This window comes from Tasmannia lanceolata, unplaced genomic scaffold (assembly GCF_043159265.1).
Source record: "Tasmannia lanceolata isolate RefF3 unplaced genomic scaffold, GAP_Taslan_0.1 ptg000006l, whole genome shotgun sequence".
Taxonomy (NCBI): domain Eukaryota; kingdom Viridiplantae; phylum Streptophyta; class Magnoliopsida; order Canellales; family Winteraceae; genus Tasmannia; species Tasmannia lanceolata.
The window spans coordinates 10,066,953-10,087,500 of record NW_027518683.1 but is presented as its reverse complement, the minus strand read 5'-3'; the positions used below and the strand labels follow the sequence as shown (position 1 = coordinate 10,087,500).

The following is a 20,548-nucleotide window of genomic DNA, read 5'->3' as shown; positions in this document are numbered from 1 at the left end:
CAATCATCTTCAACCATATTAGGAGATCAGCCAATTGGCAGATAGTCTAGCTCGTGGGGGTGTGGCCGTGTGGGGAGGCCGGGCCTGGAAATGTTTGATTTCCTCCCCCTGTGATTTATTGTACTGTTTTTATTCTGTTGTTGTATCTCCCTTGCTTTTTATCTTGTACTTTGGGGTCGACTATCTTGGTCTCCCTCTTTTTTCTATGAATGAAATTGCAACCGTTCAAAAAATCAACATATACCCAGGAGAACCATTTAAAAAAAAAAAAAGCATACACCCTCAGATTTAATAGAATTGATTTTATTAAAAGAGCAAACATACCCTTATATTTGTACAACTATGATATTCCATGCTTAAGTGTAGTGGACGATGGGGATTTTCTGCTTAGAAGTAATTTGTTGATCCTAATCATAGAGCTTATTATTTTTCCAAGCTGATCTTTTGGAGTTACTAGCCAGACCAGTGGCGGTATTTGCTTCCCTATCTATTGGAATAAGTTTGATGTAGCGTGTTAGGTCTTTTAACTTGAATTTGTAAAAAGAATGAATGACCTTTGAAGAAAGAAAGTTTTCTTTGTTAAAGTATAAAAGATAAATAACGCCTTTCTCCAACAGCTTAAGCTTTTGGAGAAGTTGGTGAGTTAACATGGTATCAGAGCCAAAGGTCTCGAGTTCAAACCTCCCGTACAGCAAAAATCCACATGCGATGGTCGGCCCAAAGTGGGACCACATGTGCCACGTGTTTGCCAAGTGGCCCACACGTGCAGGGGAGTGTTTTAGGTATAAAAGATAAAAAACTTTCTCCAACTGCTTAAGCTTTTGGAGAAGTCGGTGAGTTAACATGGTATTAGAGCCAAGGGTCTCGAGTTCAAAGCTCCCGGATAGCAAAAATCCACATACGATGGTCGGCCAAAGTGGGACCACATGTTCCACGTGTTTACCAAGTGGGCCACACGTGCGAGGGAGTGTTAAAGTATAAAAGATAAATAACGCCTTTCTCCAACAGTTTTAGCTTTTGGAGAAGTTGGTAAGTTAACATTCTTGATTATGATATTTTTCTGTGAATTTTTTAATATTTTATTTTGGTTCTAGAAAGTCTCTGTTTTGTTAATAGGTGGGACTATTTGAAGCTTCTTGGTATACTTTAAGTTAGAACAATGAATTAGGGCTGCTTTATGATTTAAACTATTTAGGGTAGGGACTTTTTTTTAGGGTAGATTCTGGGTAGCTCTGTTTTTGGTAAAACATTTTATCGCTCTTTGTTGTTAATTTTAGCTTGACTTAGCATTGTTTTTGGATAGGAAAGGTCAAGGGTGTTAGTGCGTGGAAAAAAAGGGATTTGGAGATGAAAATGACCTGTTTATATGTTGTAAAACACTGTTTGTACGTTGCTATTCTCTTTAGGTATTCAATTATTTTTACTTGTTTTTATGTTTCTTCATGATGTGGTTGTGAAATTCTATCCTCCTACATCAAAGTTATAGTGTCAGACAAGCTGCTCCATGTTACTCTTCCTTGCAAGTAAGCCATATTTTTCTAATGAAGCAGGTTCTGGTTTGTCTATAATAGAGGCTTCACTCTAAACCTTGTTGAAGCCCTTTTTGGCTGTTGATGTCTTTATGGGTGGTCAAGGAACTTCATATTTTCAGGAATTTTCCTATTATGCCCTTATCTTCCCCCCCCCCCCCCCCCCTAGATTCCCTGTTCACTCAATAGCTCTAATTTTTTATATTAAAAATAGGAAATCCTAAGGAATGTCCAAATGCCGGAAGGTGCAGCATCACCTTGCGACAGCCAAATTAACACTTCTCTAAAAGCTCTTATCCTTTAAAACATTGGGTGTGTTTGGTGTTAGTATGCCATGTCTGCAAGGCCATGCTTGATTTTGTTAACTGATGTTGGGTATAAAGTGTACAGTTGGTTTACCATTTGGCAGAAGCCTTTGTACATTATAGACATTAGTATTCTCAAGGAGGTATGCAGAATTTCATTATTTAAACTGAGAATCTCATTCTCTTATATTAACCTCGCAAATCAGATACTGGACTATTGCTCTCATAGTAGGGACACTGATAGTAAATTCTATCAGGGTACCTGTTGTTACTACAAGCACTCACACAGACACTATAATATTAGGGACACTGTCATTTTTAGCTGAGTGGTCTGTGTACTATTATTATCCATTATTCTGATGTTTTATTTGGTGTGTTCCATGGTTTCCCGTCATCCATTCTTGTAGGTGCTATGACATTGAGAAAGACACATTAGCTTTCTCAAAAGTGGAGGCATTTCTCCCTGATAGAATTTACTACCATGGATGCCTTAAATCATTTCTAGAAATCACAAAGTGGAATGGCCCTGAGGTATGCCTTTGTCTACAAATGCAATTTTTTCTTTACATTTGCATCTCCGTTATTTCAAATAATAAGAGAGGAATGCTAACCACAGTAGCCCTATTGAAGTTTTCCCTTTTCAGTTACTTGCCTTCCGTACACATGGAACATGTGTGGCAGTCAGGGATCTTGATCCGGTTCACCACCGTCATGCCATGTAATGGGGTGTGTTCCCCAAGGTTTTAAATTTAGGTTTCAGTCACCACAGAAATGGAAACGTTTCAATTTCAGTTGGAAATTTCGGTGGAAATCTTGCAAAATCACGGAAATGTACGGACACATGCAAACGATAGAATTTTAAAATGCAACTTTGGAAAATACTAGAATAAACACAAATACACAGGTAGAAACCATCACACAAGCAAAGAAAATACTAGAATAAACACAAGTACACACTTAGAAACCATCACACAAGCAAAAAAATCCATAATGGTGTAATAACTTTGAATACTTAGTGACAAGTGCTGATAATTCATTACATACACCACATTTCACATGAAATTCACATAAATATTTATACATAATACATACACTACATTTCACATGCAATTCATATAAATATCATTATCTAAAACGTACACCACTAATGCACTTACGATTTCGATTATGGTATGTGTTTTGATTTCGGTATCTTTTTGATGGGGATGGAAACGGAAACATTTCAGATGTTCCGTGTCGGTTCAGTGGAAATTTAAAACCATGGTGGTCCCATGCTTAACAGTGACCCCATTTATCAACGTCTTCAAATATCAGTGGTCAAAGTTTTCCAAGGGTCTCCGAACAGTTCCATGCCTGGATTGAGGGGTTAAAATCAATCATGCAACATGGGACTGGACTCTACTGTATGGCCTGTTGATAGCTCACCAAATCAGTGACCTCACTCACCGCATACCCCTGGCATGTGTACAATGGCGATGACTGAAAAAAGAAAAAATCTCAATGTGGTGACTGGGCTTGCCATTCATATTGAAAATAGTGTATTATTATTCGTTGCCAACTGTTTTATATTCATTATTTGCATGAGGTTGATGTATTTTTAATATCCTATTGAGCAAAGTTTCTTTCTTCAGATCCCTGATTCTATTGTTGTACAAATTTCTAGCTTCAATGTATTGCTGGCCTCTTACTCTTATTATTTTTTCCTTGCATAGGACCTTAGTTGTCAATTCTATTCGGATGACCATTACGTGTTTCTCGTGGATTGGAATGTTCCGGTGTTCCGATCAAGAAAATCCCTAAGAACTTTGGAAAATAATTAAAAATAAAAAATAGAGATAGATATAAGAAACCATTGCATCAGCCAGATTTAATAAGTAGTAACACATTTTACTACCAAAAACAACTACCAAATGTCTCTGGCCATGAAATTGTCTCTTGGTGAGCCTATTTAATATCACAATTCGCTTCAAAACTCTATTATATTCACAATCATAATTCCAAAAGCCAAATATAAATATTACAAAACATAAATGAAGTCTGAAGGCAAAAAGGAAGATGCCCCTTCAGAAGGCCCGTAACTCATTTTGGGATAATATTAGAAAAGTAGGAAATAGAGGAAATAAGGTAAACGGAACCAAAAACAGGGTACCTTCTTCGAATCATAACTTTGATGGAGAATAGGTTGCCGCTAGGTGTAGAATACAATGGAAAGCCGCATGTAAAGAACTTGCAGCAAAACTTGATGAGAAATCATCTTCGTAATCTCCGATTAGGGTTTTTGAAAAATTCGAAAACACCAAATGTTTGCAAAAAAAGGGTTTTTTTAATGTGTTTTAGCCCTTCACGATTGCGAACGGTAAATTGCATTAAAAGTCCCTCAACAGATATAACACAATCAAATTAGAAGGGCAAAATGGAAAAGACAAAAAAAAAAAAAAAAAAAAAAAAAAAACGCCATAGTTGGTTTTCCTGACATTTTTATGGTTCCTTCATGCTTATACAAGCCTTACACAGTAACCTTTATGATGCACTATGAAGCTTGTGAAACATAAGATATTTGGGAATTTGGGATTTTTATTTTGTATGATACGTCAATTGCCATGTTGCATATAGGCTTTCTTAGTTCACGTAATTACTGTTGGGGGGCTTTGATCAGAATTTCCGGAACACTCTGGAATTCATACTGAAAAGTTTTGACTAGGTTTGTGTTTTGGAATCCATTATGGAATGTTATTTTCCAGAAATTCCGACCAGAATGGAATGGAATTGACAACTAATCATAGGACTGATGGTCCTTTCATGCTTATATAAGCCTGAAACAGTAACCTTTACGATGCACTGTGAAGCTTGTGAAACATGAGATATTGGGAATTTGGGATTTTCATGATACTACAATTGCCATATTGATATTGCATATATGTTCTCTTACTTCACTTAATTACTTGCTATATGATGGCTCATTTATGAACTGGAATCAGTTTGCATGATGCTTTACTGTTAAAGTCTTGGACCAGTTCTGTTAAAATCATGGACCAACTGGACATCAGGCAGATCAAATGGCTTGGATTAAATTAGATTTCACCTTTTAGAGACCTCAAGAGGTCGAGATTTTATAGAAAGAAGAATTGGACATGTTATATTTTCGGATACATTCAAACACTGCTCCAAATTGAAAAACATTCGTCGCCGACCAAGTAACTAGAACACATACTCCAAATTTACTTACCATTGTTTCTAACATATGACACTGTTAGCTATGTTTCCCCCGTCCTGCATCAGTTCACACCTTGCCTCAGCTTGCTAACTATGGGTGGAATATCACTATTTCTTACGTCAGCCTATGGAAAGTATGCTAGACACAAGCAGTTTGTGTATCAAATATTTTGTTTTGATAACCATTACTAACAAAACAAACGGCATGGTCCTGTTTCTGAGTATATTTTGAAAATTCAGAGATTGGGTGGTTATGAATGTTAGCATATGAATGTTAGTGATATTCACTTTTGTTTTGGATGGTTTATCCTAGCCATTTTTTCTTATAAATTTGCCTAAAAGTTGAGAATTAGTAGATGACAATTACTTGCTGGCTGTAAATTAGTTCTATACTGATTTATGTAGCCAATGGCTTAGGATCTCTGTTGATTTATGTTGTTCTGTACCTTACCTGGGATTGTTTTTGTTTGCATTATTCTGTTTTTTATTATGCCGTTTTTTTTTTAATGATGGTATTATGTCAATTTTAACCTCGTTGAATGTAACATTAGAACCTTAAGTTTCGTTCTCTTTCTGTTTAGGTGATATATTTTGGTGACCATTTGTTTAGCGACTTACGTGGACCTTCTAAAGCTGGTTGGCGTACTGCCGCTATCATTCATGAGCTGGAAGTACGTTTTCTATCCCACACTCCATGACTTTTCTCCCATTGTTTATAATAATATTTGTCGCAATTACAAAAAACACTCCTATTGCATAGTATATTAACTAAAGGGCCTAAATGTAATATCCTGTCTACTTTATATGCGTAAAAATGTGTGTGTATACATGTTTACAAGTGGCAATCCTTGTGGCTGCTTTTCTACACCCAATAATGGTGTATATAAGTCGGCGATGTTCTACACTCCCCCTCAAATTGAGGCACTGGGTCATGAAGCATTAATTTGTGAATAAAACATTTGTGTCTTGTGCACATCATTGCCTTCGTAATTATATCCCCAAGCTGACGTGATGAAGGTATGGGCCTGTTTGATAAGAGGTTAAGTTATCCTAGATAAAATGAAACCCCGAATAATTACTTGTTCAGCATTTGCTTCACACTTATCCAGTATCTATGCAATCCTCACTAACCCACTAATCCCAAAAAATAAGGGCAACTGAAATTCCAGGTGGAAGACGGGATTTCAGTTACGAAGGATTGAGGTTACTAGGGATAACTATTGTATCCCAAATATTTTGCAAATTTCCCCTCCGAAGTGGAAATTTCATATCCAGAGAGAGAGAGAGAGAGAGAGAGAGAGAGAGAGAGAGAGAACCAAAGACCACGATAACCCTATTCTTCCTCTCTACTTCCAAGACGTTCAGAAGGATCAAATCGTGCTCTCCATTAAGAGTCTCTCTCTCTCTCTCTCTCTCTCTCTCTCTCTCTCTCTCTCTCATTCATCCCTTCCACTAGGCCTTTTTTACCTTTTTCAGCCCCCCATATCCTTCCCAATATCTCTTTCTGCAACATCAACATCCCCATGTCTTTTTTCCTTCCATCCCTCTGAAATTTCAGATCCACTCAAAACAGACTCACCTAACAACGGAATGGCAAACCCCATTCCCTGGCAACTATTCCCCTCTAGTATGGGTTGAACATGGGTTTGGAAATGTAAAATGCCACAGGGATTTTACACTAGCAAATTCATTCATTCTCATTGACTGTGGCTTACAACTTATAACCCAATTAAATTCTTTTGTCAAAAATATTGAACAAACTGCGGACAAAAATAATTCCAAATTAAGAACAAATGCCAACAAACGAAAGATAAAACCAAATTGGGGTAACCAATTCGTGGCAACAATGATTCAGGGCAAGAGCTTATTCGGGGGAGAACCTATCCTCAAATCAAACAGGCCCTATGTATGGTCACGTAATCCATCCCTTGGAATAACATTGTCAAATATAATGACAATCCAGCTCAATATGATTTGAAGAGTCCTAAGATAGTTTCCATTTTGGATTTGTTGCTTTTTTAGTAGTTTTTAATTAGGACGGTTAGTGTAGGTTTTTAGAAACTACGAACTTAGAATATGATTCTAGTTTCTAAATTGGTTTAAGAGTATTTTTTAACAAGCCATGCAACAAGAGTCTATAATATAAAGCTTGTGACCAAGAAATTATGGATGGATGAATGAAAAGACTCTTTGCAAAGAGTCCTTGATCATCCTTCGGTGTGATGCCCTATGAAAACCATTGGTGTGATGCCATTGGTCTTGTTGGTGCAAGTCCACCAACTCTCCTCTCGAGGTGTGATGTCCATAGTTGGCACCATGGTAAGCGCACAGGAAGCGAAAGAGAGAAGCGAAGGCTTTTGGGAAGGCGGGAAGCGTGAAACGTGAAGGGTTTGGGAAGTGTGTAGGGAAGCGTGAACAATTTGAGAAAAATGCTAACATTTAAAAACAAGTAAATTCAAATTTAACCATTAAAAAAAAAGTAAATTCAAATTTACTACCGATATTAAGACATCACTACATTTTTTTTGAATAAATTTTAATCTGTTATTTATAAATCAAAGTTTAATTCGTCTTGTATCTTCTTCTTTTTTAATGATAGCAAACTTTTATTCAAATGGAAGAAAGGACCGAGTTGGTCGACCCCAAGAAATATAAAATAGTCATAAGGATAAACAATGGTTAAAAACAAGAAGCAAACCATAAGAAAATACAGATCAAGGGGTGAGGAAATCAAACATCTCAAGCCCTTACCCATCCCCACTCTTACCAAGCTATCATCCATGCTATTGGTAGATATTCTAACGCGATTAAAGATAATCAAAGACCCGGCCACATAATCTTGGATTTCATCGAAGAATTGCACGAATCTCCAAGGAGGCACATTAGAACCTCTGAGCCAACGGATGACATTGAGGGAGTCTCCCTCTACTACCACCCTGTCCATACTCTCCTTGTCCAAACACCTAATACCTTGATAAGCTGCTCGAACCTCCGCCTCACTAGTATCTGCTACTCCAATAGGCCCTGCAAAAGCCCGTATGACTACTACTCCATCGTCTCTAAGAACTCCACCGATACACGCAGGACCCGGGTTTCCCAGGCTAGATCTGTCAAAGTTAAGTTTTAACAAGCCTTGGGCAAGTGAGACATCACTACATTTTCAAAGTATTTTTCGAATAAATGTATCAGGAACAATAAATATAATAAATCCTACAAAGCACCAATAGATAATGAATCAAATGAATTATTTGACATCTTTTGTGCAAAAAAGAAAGGATGAGTTTCAAATTTCCTAATTATGTAGAAAAATCCCATATTCAAGCACATAAATACAGAAAACTGCAAGATGTGTAAAAAGAAATTCCTCTCACTTGCCCTGTGTGATAAAAATTGTTCATTGTCTTAATTAAAGATTGGAACTATTCATAATGTTATGTAGATGAGTTGTATTTTGGCAGTGATACAACAGCCTAAAGGACTAATGTGTGCGTCCGCGCACTTCCCCAAAATACCATTGACGTGCTTCCCCATGGGAAACACGCTTCCCTGATTTGGAAAACGTGCTTCACCAATTTGGGAAACTTGCTTCCTCGAAACGGGGAAAAACACTTCCCACATTTCGGAAACGGGCTTCCCACTTTCCAGCGCGCTTCCGGCAAACAGGGTGATGTCTTGTTTCCTTTTGGTCCAATGCTAGCATATTTGTCTTCTCTCATGGGTGAGGCCTTGATCCCCTTGGTGCGATGCCTATGGTTTTTTGTTTCTTGTCTTGGGCTCCATTGATGTAATGCCATAGACTAGTTAGTGTGATGTTAATACTTCTCTCGTCTTTACTCTTCTAGTGGCGTTCTTCATCCTTGTTCAAATCTTCTAATTCTAATTTTTCACATGGATCTAACTATTAGATCTCTAGTTTTACTTCTTTTTTTTTCTTTTGCATCATCTAGGATTGTTTAGAACCTATTCCACCTCCCATAATCAGCTTTGGAATCTATGTTTTCTGCTTTGTTAATAAACCTCCATGTTTTCCATTCATGTTGTTTGGAAGTCTCAATCCTTTTTACAACTAAATAGTTCATCAATTCCTTGGGGCTTCCGGCTGTGTTATCATGGTTTTAAATTTTGGCCAAAGTACCGAAATTTTGGATTTCGGCCGGGACCGAAATTTAAAATCTAAACCAATATTTAAAAATTTCAGCCGAAATTATAAGATTTCCACCGAAACTGAAATTGCTATTGATATCATGGTCATTTCTAAAATGATAATGGTCAAGTGGGGCCCACAAGACCCTCAGATCCATGAAAATTCATATGGGTAGAGTTGTTATTTAGACAAGTTTGAGTTCTTTCCAAGCGGTTTTTTGTGTGTGTGTGTGTGTGTTGGGGGGGGGGGGGGGGCATGAGGGGGCATGATGGGGGGAGCATCCAAGATGCCATGAAGGCAAGGTCATTCCTAAAATAATGATGGTAAAGTGCGTAGGGGTTTCAATGGACCCTCCGAATCCAAACTTTAACGGACGCCTCCATGGACACATTTCAGGATTTTATTATAGGATCTGAAATTATTACAATCGGTTCCAGTCAATTAAGAAAAGCACATAGGATAGTCCTAAATCCGATTTTATTCTACTATTTTACAAAAATACCCTCTATTTTTTTTATAACTTTGTGTTATTTTAGGGGTATTTTATTAAAAATAAGCCGTATGCTTTTTTTAAAACGATTCCTATTTTTAGTATTTTTCTATTCATCTCCTCTCTCCCTTCTCTAACGATTGACCCTAAGTCCCTAACCCACTGCGTCGTTGTTGTTCTGTGTTGCGTGGATTCTTTGCCCCTCTATGCAAAATCCGGGATTCTTTCCCTTTTAAACGTGTTTTGTTCATAACGTTTTTTTATATACAAGCACAACCGATACTCTTTTAATAAAAATCCTAGCGCCTCGACCCTCCACCCTCGAACATTACCCCCACTGTCCCTTCTTTTTTGTATCTCTTAATAAAAAACTCTTAACATCTCGACCCTCAAATTTTTCGTGTGTGTATATATATATATATATATGAGAAAAGTGTAGCTACACCAACGGCTTAAAATACAGTGGGCCCCACATTGTTTGGGTGATGCAAACCATTCATTTGATGGGCCCTCACATAGATAGGGTGTGCCCAAAAAATCAGCTCCATAGGATCATCCCAACCCTACGATTTGTGGAGGCAAAATTGGACGTGTAAAAACCTTCACAAATCTATCCATTTTTGCCTTCACAGTTTGAAGGGTTGGGATGATCCTATGGAACTGATTTTTTGGGCACACCCTATCAATGTGAGGGCCTATCAAATGAATGGTTTGGATCACCCCAATAATGTGGGCCCACTATATTTTAAGCCGTCGATGTAGCTAAGTTAGCTACACGTATGTGTAGCTTCACTTAACTCTCTCTCTCTCTCTCTCTCTCTCTCTCTCTCTCTATATATATATATATATATATATATATATATATATATATATGAGGAAACTGTTGGTGCGCTCGAGTGCCCAAAACTCATGGGGGCCCACTTTGTTAGGATGATCCAAAGCATTCATTTGGGTGTGTACCAAAAATCAGCTCCATAGGATCATCCTAACCCATGCATTTGTGGAGGTCAAAATGGACAGACACTGTTTGTCCACAAATCTGCCCATTTTTGCCCTCCACTTTTGGAGGGGTTAGGATGATTCAATGGACCTGATTTTTGTTACACACCTTATCTATGATAGGGCCTTGCAAATGAATGGTTTGGATCACCACAAAAAATGTGGGACCCATGTGATTGGGCACTCAAGCGCACCAACAGTTTCCTCTCTCTCTCTCTCTCTCTCTCTCTCTCTCTATATATATATATATATATATATATATATAGGGAGAGAGAGAGAGAGAGAGAGAGAGAGAGAGAGAGAGAGAGAGAGAGAGAGAGAGAGAAGGCCCTATGATTTGTGGAGGTAAAATGGACGTGTATAAACCTTCACAAATCTATCCATTTTTTGCTTCCACGGTTCGAATGATCCTATGGAGCTGATTTTTTGGGCACACCCTATCTATGTGAGCTCTTCCCCCAGATACGCAAAGCACTATTAACCGCTCTTACAGAAGCAGAAGCATACTTTGCCCATGTAGTCCCCACCAAGGTGAAAGATCTGCAAGTGTGCATGGCTTTGTCTTGCATGAATGACTTTTACTGATGAAGACCTTCTCTTAGGAGACATGAAGCATAACCGCCCTATTTACTTGGTTGGCTATATTGGAGAAACTAGATTACCTCGCCTGCTGGTAGACCCAGGCTCTTCTATCAATATCATGCCCCTACGCACTCTCAAAGAGCTGAATATTCCTGTCAGTTACCTAAAACTGATCCTATGGAGCTGATTTTTTCGGCACACCCTATCTATGTGAGGGCCCATCAAATGAATGCTTTGGATCACCCAAACAATGTGGCCCCCACTGTATTTTAAACTAGTGTGTGGATAACTTATGTACACTAGTGTGTAGAAACTCTCTCTCTCTCTCTCTCTCTCTATATATATATATATATATATATGAGAGAGCATTTCCTACACACTTGTGTAGGTAAGTTACCTTCACACTACCTTAAAATACAGTGGGGACCCACATTGTTTGGGTGATCCAAACAATTCATTTGAATGGTCCTCACATAGATAGGGTGTCCACAAAAAATCAGATCCATAGGATCATCTCAACCCTACGATTTGTGAAGGTAAAATGGACGTGTATAAACCTTCACAAATTAGTCCATTTTTTGCCTCCATAGTTTGAATGGTTAGGATGATCTTATGGATCTGATTTTTTGTGGACACCCTATCTATGTGAGGACCATTCAAATGAATGGTTTGGATCATCCAAACAATGTGGGCCCCCACTGTATTTTAAGGTAGTGTGTAGGTAACTTACCTACACAAGTGTGTAGGAAATGTTCTCTCTCTCTCTCTCTCTCTCTCTCTCTCTATATATATATATATATATATATATATATATGAGTAAAGGGTTCCTGCGCTCGAGCGCAGATAAGCTTATATGCGCTTGAGTGCAAAATCATGGGTGGGGCCACATTGTTGGGGGGATCCAAAGCATTCATTTGTGGGGCCCCTTCATGGATAGGGTGTCCACCAAAAATCAGTTCCATTGGATCACCATAGGGTGTCCATTTGTGGGGTGAAAAAATGGGCAGATTAGTGGACAAACAGAATCTGTCCATTTTCACCCTCACAAGTGGACACCCTATGGTGGGGCAGATTAGTGGACAAACAGAATCTGTCCATTTTCACCCTCACAAGTGGACACCCTATGGTGATCCAATGAAGCTGATTTTTGGTACACACCCCATCCATGATGGGGGCTTTCAAATGAATGCTTAGGATCCCCCCAACAATGTGGCCCCACCCATGTTTCCAGCACTCGAACACAGATAAGCTATCTGCGCTCGATTGCAAAAACAAGGGTGGGCCCACACTGTTGGGGGGATCCAAAGCATTCATTTGATGGGCCCTTTCATGGATAGGGTGTCCACCAAAAATCAGCTCCATTGGATCATCTTAGGGTGTCCATTTATGGGGTGAAAAAATGGGCAGATTAGTGGACAAACAATATTTGTCCATTTTCACCCCCACAAATGGACACCTTATGATGATCCAATGAAGCTGATTTTTGGTACACACCCCATCCATGATGGGGACTTTCAAATGAATGCTTAGGATCACCCAACAATGTGGTCCCACCCTTGTTTCTTGCACTCGAGCGCAGATAAGCTATCTGCGCTTGAGCCGTGAGCGCAGGAACTCTTTACTCATTTAAATTTGTAATTTTCAAAATTTTATTTTATTTAATAAAAATTACCGAATCCCCCAATGCTGATTTTTTGGGTTTGCCGAATCCGTGTCGGATCCCGACTCAAATCTGAATCCATGCAACACAGTTGTCGTTGCATCTCACCATCACAGTTATCGGTCATGCTTGTGCTCGCCCTCTTGACACCAACCAGATTCCAAGTTTCCAGCAACTATTCTGTCAAAGTGTGGTGCCTTGATCCCATTTTGTAAAATGTCTAAGGTCTTGCTGGTGTGTTGGTATGCTATATCTTCTCTCAGGGCGATAATCCTTGATCCCCTTTTATAGGATACCCATGGTTCCATTCGAATGATGCCGTGGACTGGTTAGTGTGATTCTAACACATCTATTATCTTTATTCTCTCTAATAGTGTTATTTATCTTTGTTCAGATCTTCTAATTCTTCTTTTTCAAATGATTATAATCATTAGATCGATAGTCTGTCTTTTTCTTCCTAAACATCATCTAGGACTGTTTAGAACCATTCCAATCCCCACAATCACTTTTGAAACTTGTGTTTTCTTCTTTATTAGTAGACGTCCACATTTTCAGTTCACACTATTTGAAACCTTGACCCCTTTTACTACTGAACGGTTCCTCTATTCATGTGCACATCTAAATCTTATAGGTATTATCTTAATATCACTCTGTTCAGTTTGGTCAATCATTTATTTATTTTGTTAATCCCAAACCAGTCCATTTTACACAAACAGTTTGTTCTAAGATCGGATTTGCAAGATTTTCTTGAGTTTCTTTCCCTTCCCATATTGGTCCTATGTTGCACAGAACTGATTGACCGTGAAAATATTCACATTAGTTGAATTATGGTACACTACAATTTTAAAAGTTGGACAGTGCTTTGGCATGATATGTTCTTCAATTATTAATTTGCTAGTTTGGTATCCCTTCTTTATAATTTTGATGCTCTTTTTACTTCATTTTTTTTTTGTTGAGAATTGCTCTTTTTACTTTAATTATAGTCACTGCTATGCTTATCCTTACAAGAGGCTTCTTATTTGATACAGAATGAAATACTGATCCAAAATGAAGACAAATATCGGTTTCAACAGGTATGCTTTTTTCACTGAGATTTTATCCCACTTTCTTCCCTTGTAGTGGTTGGCATTGTTATTTAATTTAGAGTTCTTGAAACCAGGGTTTAGAAAAAACTTGCATGAGTAGTTCAGTTTTGACTTCTGACCCATGTTAATGAAAACATTGAAAATTTTAGCCGATCTAGTGAGCACTCACAACTTTTTCCTCATGAGGGTCTTTTTATTAGAAAAAACGGGCCTGAGCTCAGTTTTGACTTTTGTCCCAGGTTAATGAAATCATTGAAAATTTTGGTTGCTCTTGTGAGAACTCACTGAAGACTTTTTCCTTCATATAAGGTCTTATTTACTAGGTTCCCCCCCATGTGGATCTTTTTCTTTGCATTTCTGTAATGCTATTTTTTTGGGGTCTTGTCGGTCTGCTTTGACCATCTCTGTCCTCTGGTTTTAGTTCAAGAGATCTTGAACCCCCGACATTTTTGTTTGACAGAATGGTTCATGAATGCAGGCTAAATTTCACATAATACAAGAACTGCTCGGAAAATTTCATGCAACTCCAGTGAACTGTCTCAGAGGAGAAGCTTACCACACACTTTTAAACGAACTGAACGAGGAAAGGCAAAGGGCACGTTCCGTAATGAAGAGCATGTTCAACAGTTCTTTTGGTGCAACCTTCCTCACTGACACCGGCCAGGAATCGGCTTTTGCATACAATATCCATCAGTATGCTGATGTGTATACCAGCAAACCAGAAAACTTCTTGCTATACAGCCCCGAAGCATGGCTTCATGTACCTTTCGACATCAAAATCATGCCACATCATGTGAAGGTAGACTAACGCCTCCCCTTTCCTTTTTTGGTAACTTGTTTAATGAAAAAAAATAAACTCTAATTTATTGACCACCATACAATATCTGTATTTCCTATTAGTTATCAAAAATCATGAAATGGGTAAAGGGTGTTGACTTTCTGAAAAATATTTTTATGGGTAAAGGGTGTTTACTCTCTGAAAAATACTTATGAAAAGTCCGTAAATGCTATATCAAGTTTTTGTTGACGGAAATGTAATTTAATCAATTCTATAATCTTGATATTTTTACTCATAAATTTTGTTATCTCAGTACTTCTCGTATTGAAAATGATTGACGTTTTTCATTAGAATATGAAAACAAATTTTGGGGAAAAAAATGCTTTCTAGAATTACCCAAAGGGCCTTCTTGTCAAACAAATGTTTAGTGGACAATGTATGTTAACAAAAGTAGCATTTATGTACTTTTTAGATATTATTTTAATGCTAAACTTTGTGTAAATCGTAATTCTCAATGACTAACCGGGATATACTTTACAAAGTAAGGACTTATAGGAAAAAAAATCCCATTAACATATTTCTTGTGTTGTTGTCATACACATATGCATGCCTGCCTATATAGACATAAGGGGGCCTCTTTGGATAACCTTAAGAATTATTTGCATATGATCTTATATGCAAATAATAATTATAATACGTTTCTAACTTAGTTAGTAACGTCTTGCAAAGTGGTCTTTATGTCCCATTTGCAAATTAGATTAACTTATAATAATCTTATCTGTAAATAAGATTAACTTAAATCATCTTGTCTCTAATTAGTTTAACTTAAGGTACATCCTTCAATATAATATCACCAAAATTCCTTGTGGTGCAGGTTCCTTCAGGTTTGTTCAAGACATAAAATTCAAGACCAAAATTCCTTACGTTCAGATGAAATTCGTTGATTGGAGGTTTCATTCTTCAGCAGAAACAGCTGCTGAATGGATCCTGTATAACACTTATGTTAATAAGATAGGCGAAATTGTTTTCATTTGGTGGCTGTTGATTGAACAAGATGTCACCATTGTAAATCTGTATCATTCTTATTGCCTGTAATATTTTACTAGGCGTATTTCTTCTATCATTATTGTGCATTTAGATACTCAAGGAGATTCTGCTTTCATTTTATTAGGCTTATTTTGATAATTTTCACAACTTGAATTTTCATGGAGGCTTCAGAGTCTGTCACATTTGTCGAAGCGGCAAGTAGCCCATCCATGACTTGAATTCCTTCTTCCTTTTCAGCCCTGTTTGGATTGCAGGAAAAACATTTATCGTGGATAAATGTTTCCTAAGAAAATTTATTCATCCCCCCTGATACAGAGGGAAATGATATGGTTATGGCTTATTTAGAGGGATATCATTATAGATTGATGTTCCATTAAAATTTGAACAATGGTTCAAGTTGCTTCTTTCTCATTTGTAATCAAGCAGTAGAACAGTAAGAAAAATTGGAATTTTTTTCTTTTCCAAAGAAATACTGCAATCCAAACAGGGCCTCTGTGTCATTCTCTCTTTCTCAGATGGTGATTTGCTGACTAAATGAATGGCTCTCCACCTCATTTGTATACTTTATCTTGCCTTACTGCTTCTAGGGTTTTCTTGTTGAACAGACCCTAGATCATGATTTATTTTGAAATTCAACCATTTATGTTTCATACGCAAGCTTTCTTCTATTTAATTATTTATAAAATCTACAGTATGCAATTAAATCGAGTTAGCCATTGCTGTACACTATGGACTAGTCGTATATCAATTTCTTTGAATGATGAGATGGGGATTTTATATGGTGCGTGGGAGTGTATTCTTGAGGTAATAAATGTGCAGATGATCTAAGCCATTCATTTATTGGTCTACACCTTAGATAGGCCATACCGATCTTAAGAATTGCAACAAAAAAACTCAACTTTTTTGAGAATTTTGGCTTGAATTTTATAAGGAGACAAAGGCAACACCCCAGCATAACCAAACAAGGGGTTTTTTGCTTACGTGGCACCCAAATGCCAAGCAAAACCCCTAGACAATCCCGGCTTTTAGGACATATTCAATTCATGTTAGGGACGTAATTAGAAGCAGCAGAAAACGTTCCCAACTCTTCACCTAAACCTTAACAGGACGAAACAAAGAGAAGAGAAGAGAAGAGAAATCATATTTAAATGGTGCAAAGAAGAACCGTAGCCGTTTGAATGTTCTTACCAATATTCTTGTAACTTCCAACCACCATTGCCTAATTCAATATGGGGGTTCTCTCACGGAAGCTTTAAATGGCACGAAATTTCGCTGTCTCGAAATACTCTATTTTGGGATACATTGCTTGCATTTTAGGGAAAAATATTTCTTGAAAAATGAGTTTTCCCTCTTTTGAGCCGGGTAGATCCTTTCACCACCTTCATGAAAATTTTCATTAGCCGACCCCGACTAGTTTGCGACGAAGGCTTAGTTGAGTTGAGTTGTAAATAGGCTATAGTGGGGTGGGCAGGGAAGAAAAGGGGTCGAGAATATTACTTCACAAATAAAACAGATCATACAATTGCAAACCAAACTTCCCTCGTTAACCATCTCGTCATCAAGTAGGACCGTAGGGGAGTAGATAGAAACGTTACCGAGACTTCAACAACCCATCTCAAACACCCTTTCTTTAAATTGCACACGCATTACAGAGAGAGAGAGAGAGAAAGAAGAAACTCACATTTCCTTTTCTCTCGAAATGACGTTTCTACCCTCAGAAGCAGAGCCTGAAAGAGCTCCAGTCTGCGTTCTCGACGCTTCTTCCTACGTGGGTTTTTGGATTGTTAAAGGACTCCTAAACAGAGGCTATACAGTTCGTGCAGCTGTTCAAAACAATAGTAAATACCCTTTTTCTCTCTTTTATTTCTTTCTTGAATTCTCTTGGGTTTTTTTAATTATTCTTTTAATATGGGATTCTGTTTTGGTTTGTTGTAGGGGAGACGGAAATAATGAGGAAAATTAGGGAGATGGATAGGGTGGAGGAGAGATTGGTGGTTTTTGATGTAGATGTTTTGGATTATCACAGTATCATTGAAGCTTTGAAAGGATGTTGTGCTTTGTTTTGCTGTTTGGACAATCCAGATGGATATGATGTGAGATGGCATAATGAGAAAAACCCATCAATTTTTTCTTTTTGTTGTTGTTGTTGTCGTTTCCTTGTATGCTTTGCTGATTGTTCTATGATTTATTTGGATTGGGTAGGAGAATATGATGGATTTGGAGGTGAGAGGAGCAATAAATGTGGTGGAGGCATGTGCTCAATTAGAAAGTGTAGAGAAAATGGTGTTCACTTCTTCTTTGGCAGCAGGGATTTGGAGAGAAAATATTTGCTTAGCGAAGGATGTGGATGAGAGATCATGGAGTGACATAGAGTTTTGCAGGAAATTGAAGGTAATGACTCATGTATTTCTTTTCCATTCTCCTCTTTTTTGAGATGGGTTCTTTTTGTTTTGGTAAGAGGTGTTATTACTTGTTTAGTTGTTTGTATACTCTTCCATTTCTAGCCCATGGAGGTTTATTCCTCTACTACATACTTCCATTATCTGCCATTTGAATTGGGTTGCCCTTGTCAATTAAATGTTCCTGTTGTGGAATTTTTGTCTTTTCTGAGTTTTCGTATTTTATTTTAAAACATTTCTTCTGGGATCTAGTTTCTTAAGTAGATAAGATTATAGGGTTGAATTTATCATCCTTAACTCTTTATCTTGATAATTTTATTTGTTGCTTCCTCTCTTGATTTTTCTTCTCTCTCTTTGGGGCTTTGATGGTTTTACGCCATTGGGTAGATTTTTCTATTTTCCTCAATTTTAGGTTTTCCATCCAAAGTGAAACATTTGGACTTCTAGTTATCCAGTTCTGAATTTTCCCAGTCAAGATATATCTATATCTCATCATCAAAAGATATTGGTGCAGAAAGTTTGACGAATGAACGCGGATTCTTAACCTTTCTCCTTTCCCTTTTCTATTGCAATTAGGTTTCCATATAATTGAATTGCTTCAAGTTTAATGAAAGCCTTTTAACCATGCTAGCCTAGGCTCTTTATTCATCTTCCTGCAGTGTTTTTCGCAATCAACTGTCTCCATTGGCTTCCAAAACAGATTATTGGACAACATTAACATAATTTTGAGTCCAATATTCAGTTTTGGACTCAAGTGGTTCTCAAAATCCAAGACAAACAGAGCTTAAACGTAATTTTGAGTCCGATAATCAATTTTGGACTCACAATCGGTTCTCAAAATCGTAAACAAACAGGGCCTGAGTAAAGTTGCAAGCATGAGTAATACACTAACATATTTTACAACTTTGTTCAACTGAGATGGTACTTATAAAAGGTGATATTCACATGGCATCCTTACAATTGTGATGCGGTGTCCAATGCATTTAATTTCTATTTGTTGCAAGAGTATTTATCATTTTGGGAAGGATTGAAACTCAGTCACATTTTTTTTTTCTCCTCCCATGCTTGTTAACTAAGGAAGTCATAATTTTCATCAAGACCATTTTCCTACATTCTTTTGTTGCCTCTGTTATTCATTTGGATTGACATTGACTTTATAATGTTTGATTTACTAACCATAGAGATCATCTTGGTTTGCTTTTTTAGCCATGGTTTGCCTAAATTAAATCTGTTCATTACTTTTTAAGCTTTTACTTTGCTTAGAGAACAGAGGAAATGAAGGCTAACCCAATTCGCATAAAGTTTGCTATGTAACTTTGCCCGAGCACGTATTGGAACACGAGTCTGAGTAATGGAGCTATGTTTAACATATTGTGTAAATCTGATGTTGTTTTATCCTTGCAGTTATGGTATGCACTGGCAAAAACACTTTCTGAGAAAGCAGTGTGGGCTCTAGCCATGGATAGGATGGTTAGCATGGTTTCTGTCAATGCAGCTCTAGTTCTTGGACCCGATGTTGCTCACCAAAATCCAGGATCAACCATGTCCTATCTCAAAGGTTCACTTCTCATCTCTTATTAAAACAAGCACCAAGAGCATGGTTTGATTGTTATCTTGCTCTGTACTGTCATTTCCAAAACCAACAGTATGAGACAATCAATTACTCCAAAAGCTTAAGCTGTTAAGAGTTGGTGTTATTTAATCATTTATACTACAACAAACAGGTGCAGCTCAGATGTGTGAAAATGGAGTTCTAGCCTCTGTGGATGTAAACTATCTTGTCAATGTTCATATCCGCGCTTTCGAGGATAAGTCCTCAAGTGGGCGATATTTCTGCTTCAATCACATTGTAAACTCTGAGAAGGATGCCATAAGACTTGCAAAGAGCTTGAGTCCTTTGATTTCATTACCATCAAGGTAGTACTAATCCAGCAGTGCATATTTTAAATCTTGGGTTTGTTTATATTTGGGCTGATGATTATTTGTCATAATTTCAGGTACGAGTGCCAAGCAAATATTGTGTATGAAGAGAGATTGAGGAACAAAAAGTTAAAGAAGCTCATTGATGGTGCTGCATAGTTATATAACTTGTTTCATTTTTATCATTGCATTGTCACTGTTTTTACAGTTGGGCATTTTTGGCTAGTGGGTAGGCTGAAGTCTAACACTTGACTCTAATGTTGCGACCCTTGTTCTGTTAAAGGCTCGGCTCAGTATTTTCTCGTTATTGTCTCACCCTTTTCTTATTATAGATGTAATATATTTTGTATTGTTTATTTGGTGTAAATAAAATACTCATTTCTCTCAGGGTGTGTTT

At 37.5% G+C, this 20,548-nt stretch overlaps 2 protein-coding genes across 2 annotated transcripts in view; both read left to right on the top strand.

Annotated features, from left to right (window-relative positions):
• The window catches only part of LOC143879625 (HAD-superfamily hydrolase, subfamily IG, 5'-nucleotidase), a 24,750-nt gene extending 8,816 nt beyond the window's left edge, over window positions 1-15,934 (top strand). Inside the window, exons 9-13 of the mRNA XM_077382105.1 lie at window positions 2,242-2,365; window positions 5,629-5,718; window positions 13,951-13,995; window positions 14,486-14,806; window positions 15,660-15,934. Coding sequence (XP_077238220.1) covers window positions 2,242-2,365; window positions 5,629-5,718; window positions 13,951-13,995; window positions 14,486-14,806; window positions 15,660-15,686 — 607 coding nt within the window. The 3' untranslated portion in view covers window positions 15,687-15,934. The remainder of the gene's footprint in view (window positions 1-2,241; window positions 2,366-5,628; window positions 5,719-13,950; window positions 13,996-14,485; window positions 14,807-15,659) is intronic.
• A 1,425-nt stretch (window positions 15,935-17,359) lies between these two features.
• On the top strand, window positions 17,360-20,538 carry LOC143878339 (cinnamoyl-CoA reductase-like SNL6). Its single transcript, XM_077380637.1, has 6 exons — window positions 17,360-17,670; window positions 17,768-17,925; window positions 18,035-18,223; window positions 19,636-19,789; window positions 19,956-20,148; window positions 20,229-20,538. The coding sequence occupies exons 1-6, from the start codon at window positions 17,532-17,534 to the stop codon at window positions 20,308-20,310; spliced, it is 915 nt and encodes a 304-aa protein (XP_077236752.1). The 5' UTR covers window positions 17,360-17,531; the 3' UTR covers window positions 20,311-20,538.
• Window positions 20,539-20,548: the final 10 nt, after the last annotated feature.

What these genes read in the sequence shown, in the direction of transcription:
- LOC143878339 (XM_077380637.1), top strand. Translation starts at nt 17,532, where the DNA reads ATGACGTTTCTACCCTCAGAAGCAGAGCCTGAAAGAGCTCCAGTCTGC. An exon ending in TGCAGCTGTTCAAAACAATA is followed by an intron (nt 17,671 to 17,767) that starts GTAAATACCCTT and finishes GGTTTGTTGTAG; the next exon opens with GGGAGACGGAAATAATGAGG. An exon ending in AACCATGTCCTATCTCAAAG is followed by an intron (nt 19,790 to 19,955) that starts GTTCACTTCTCA and finishes TACAACAAACAG; the next exon opens with GTGCAGCTCAGATGTGTGAA.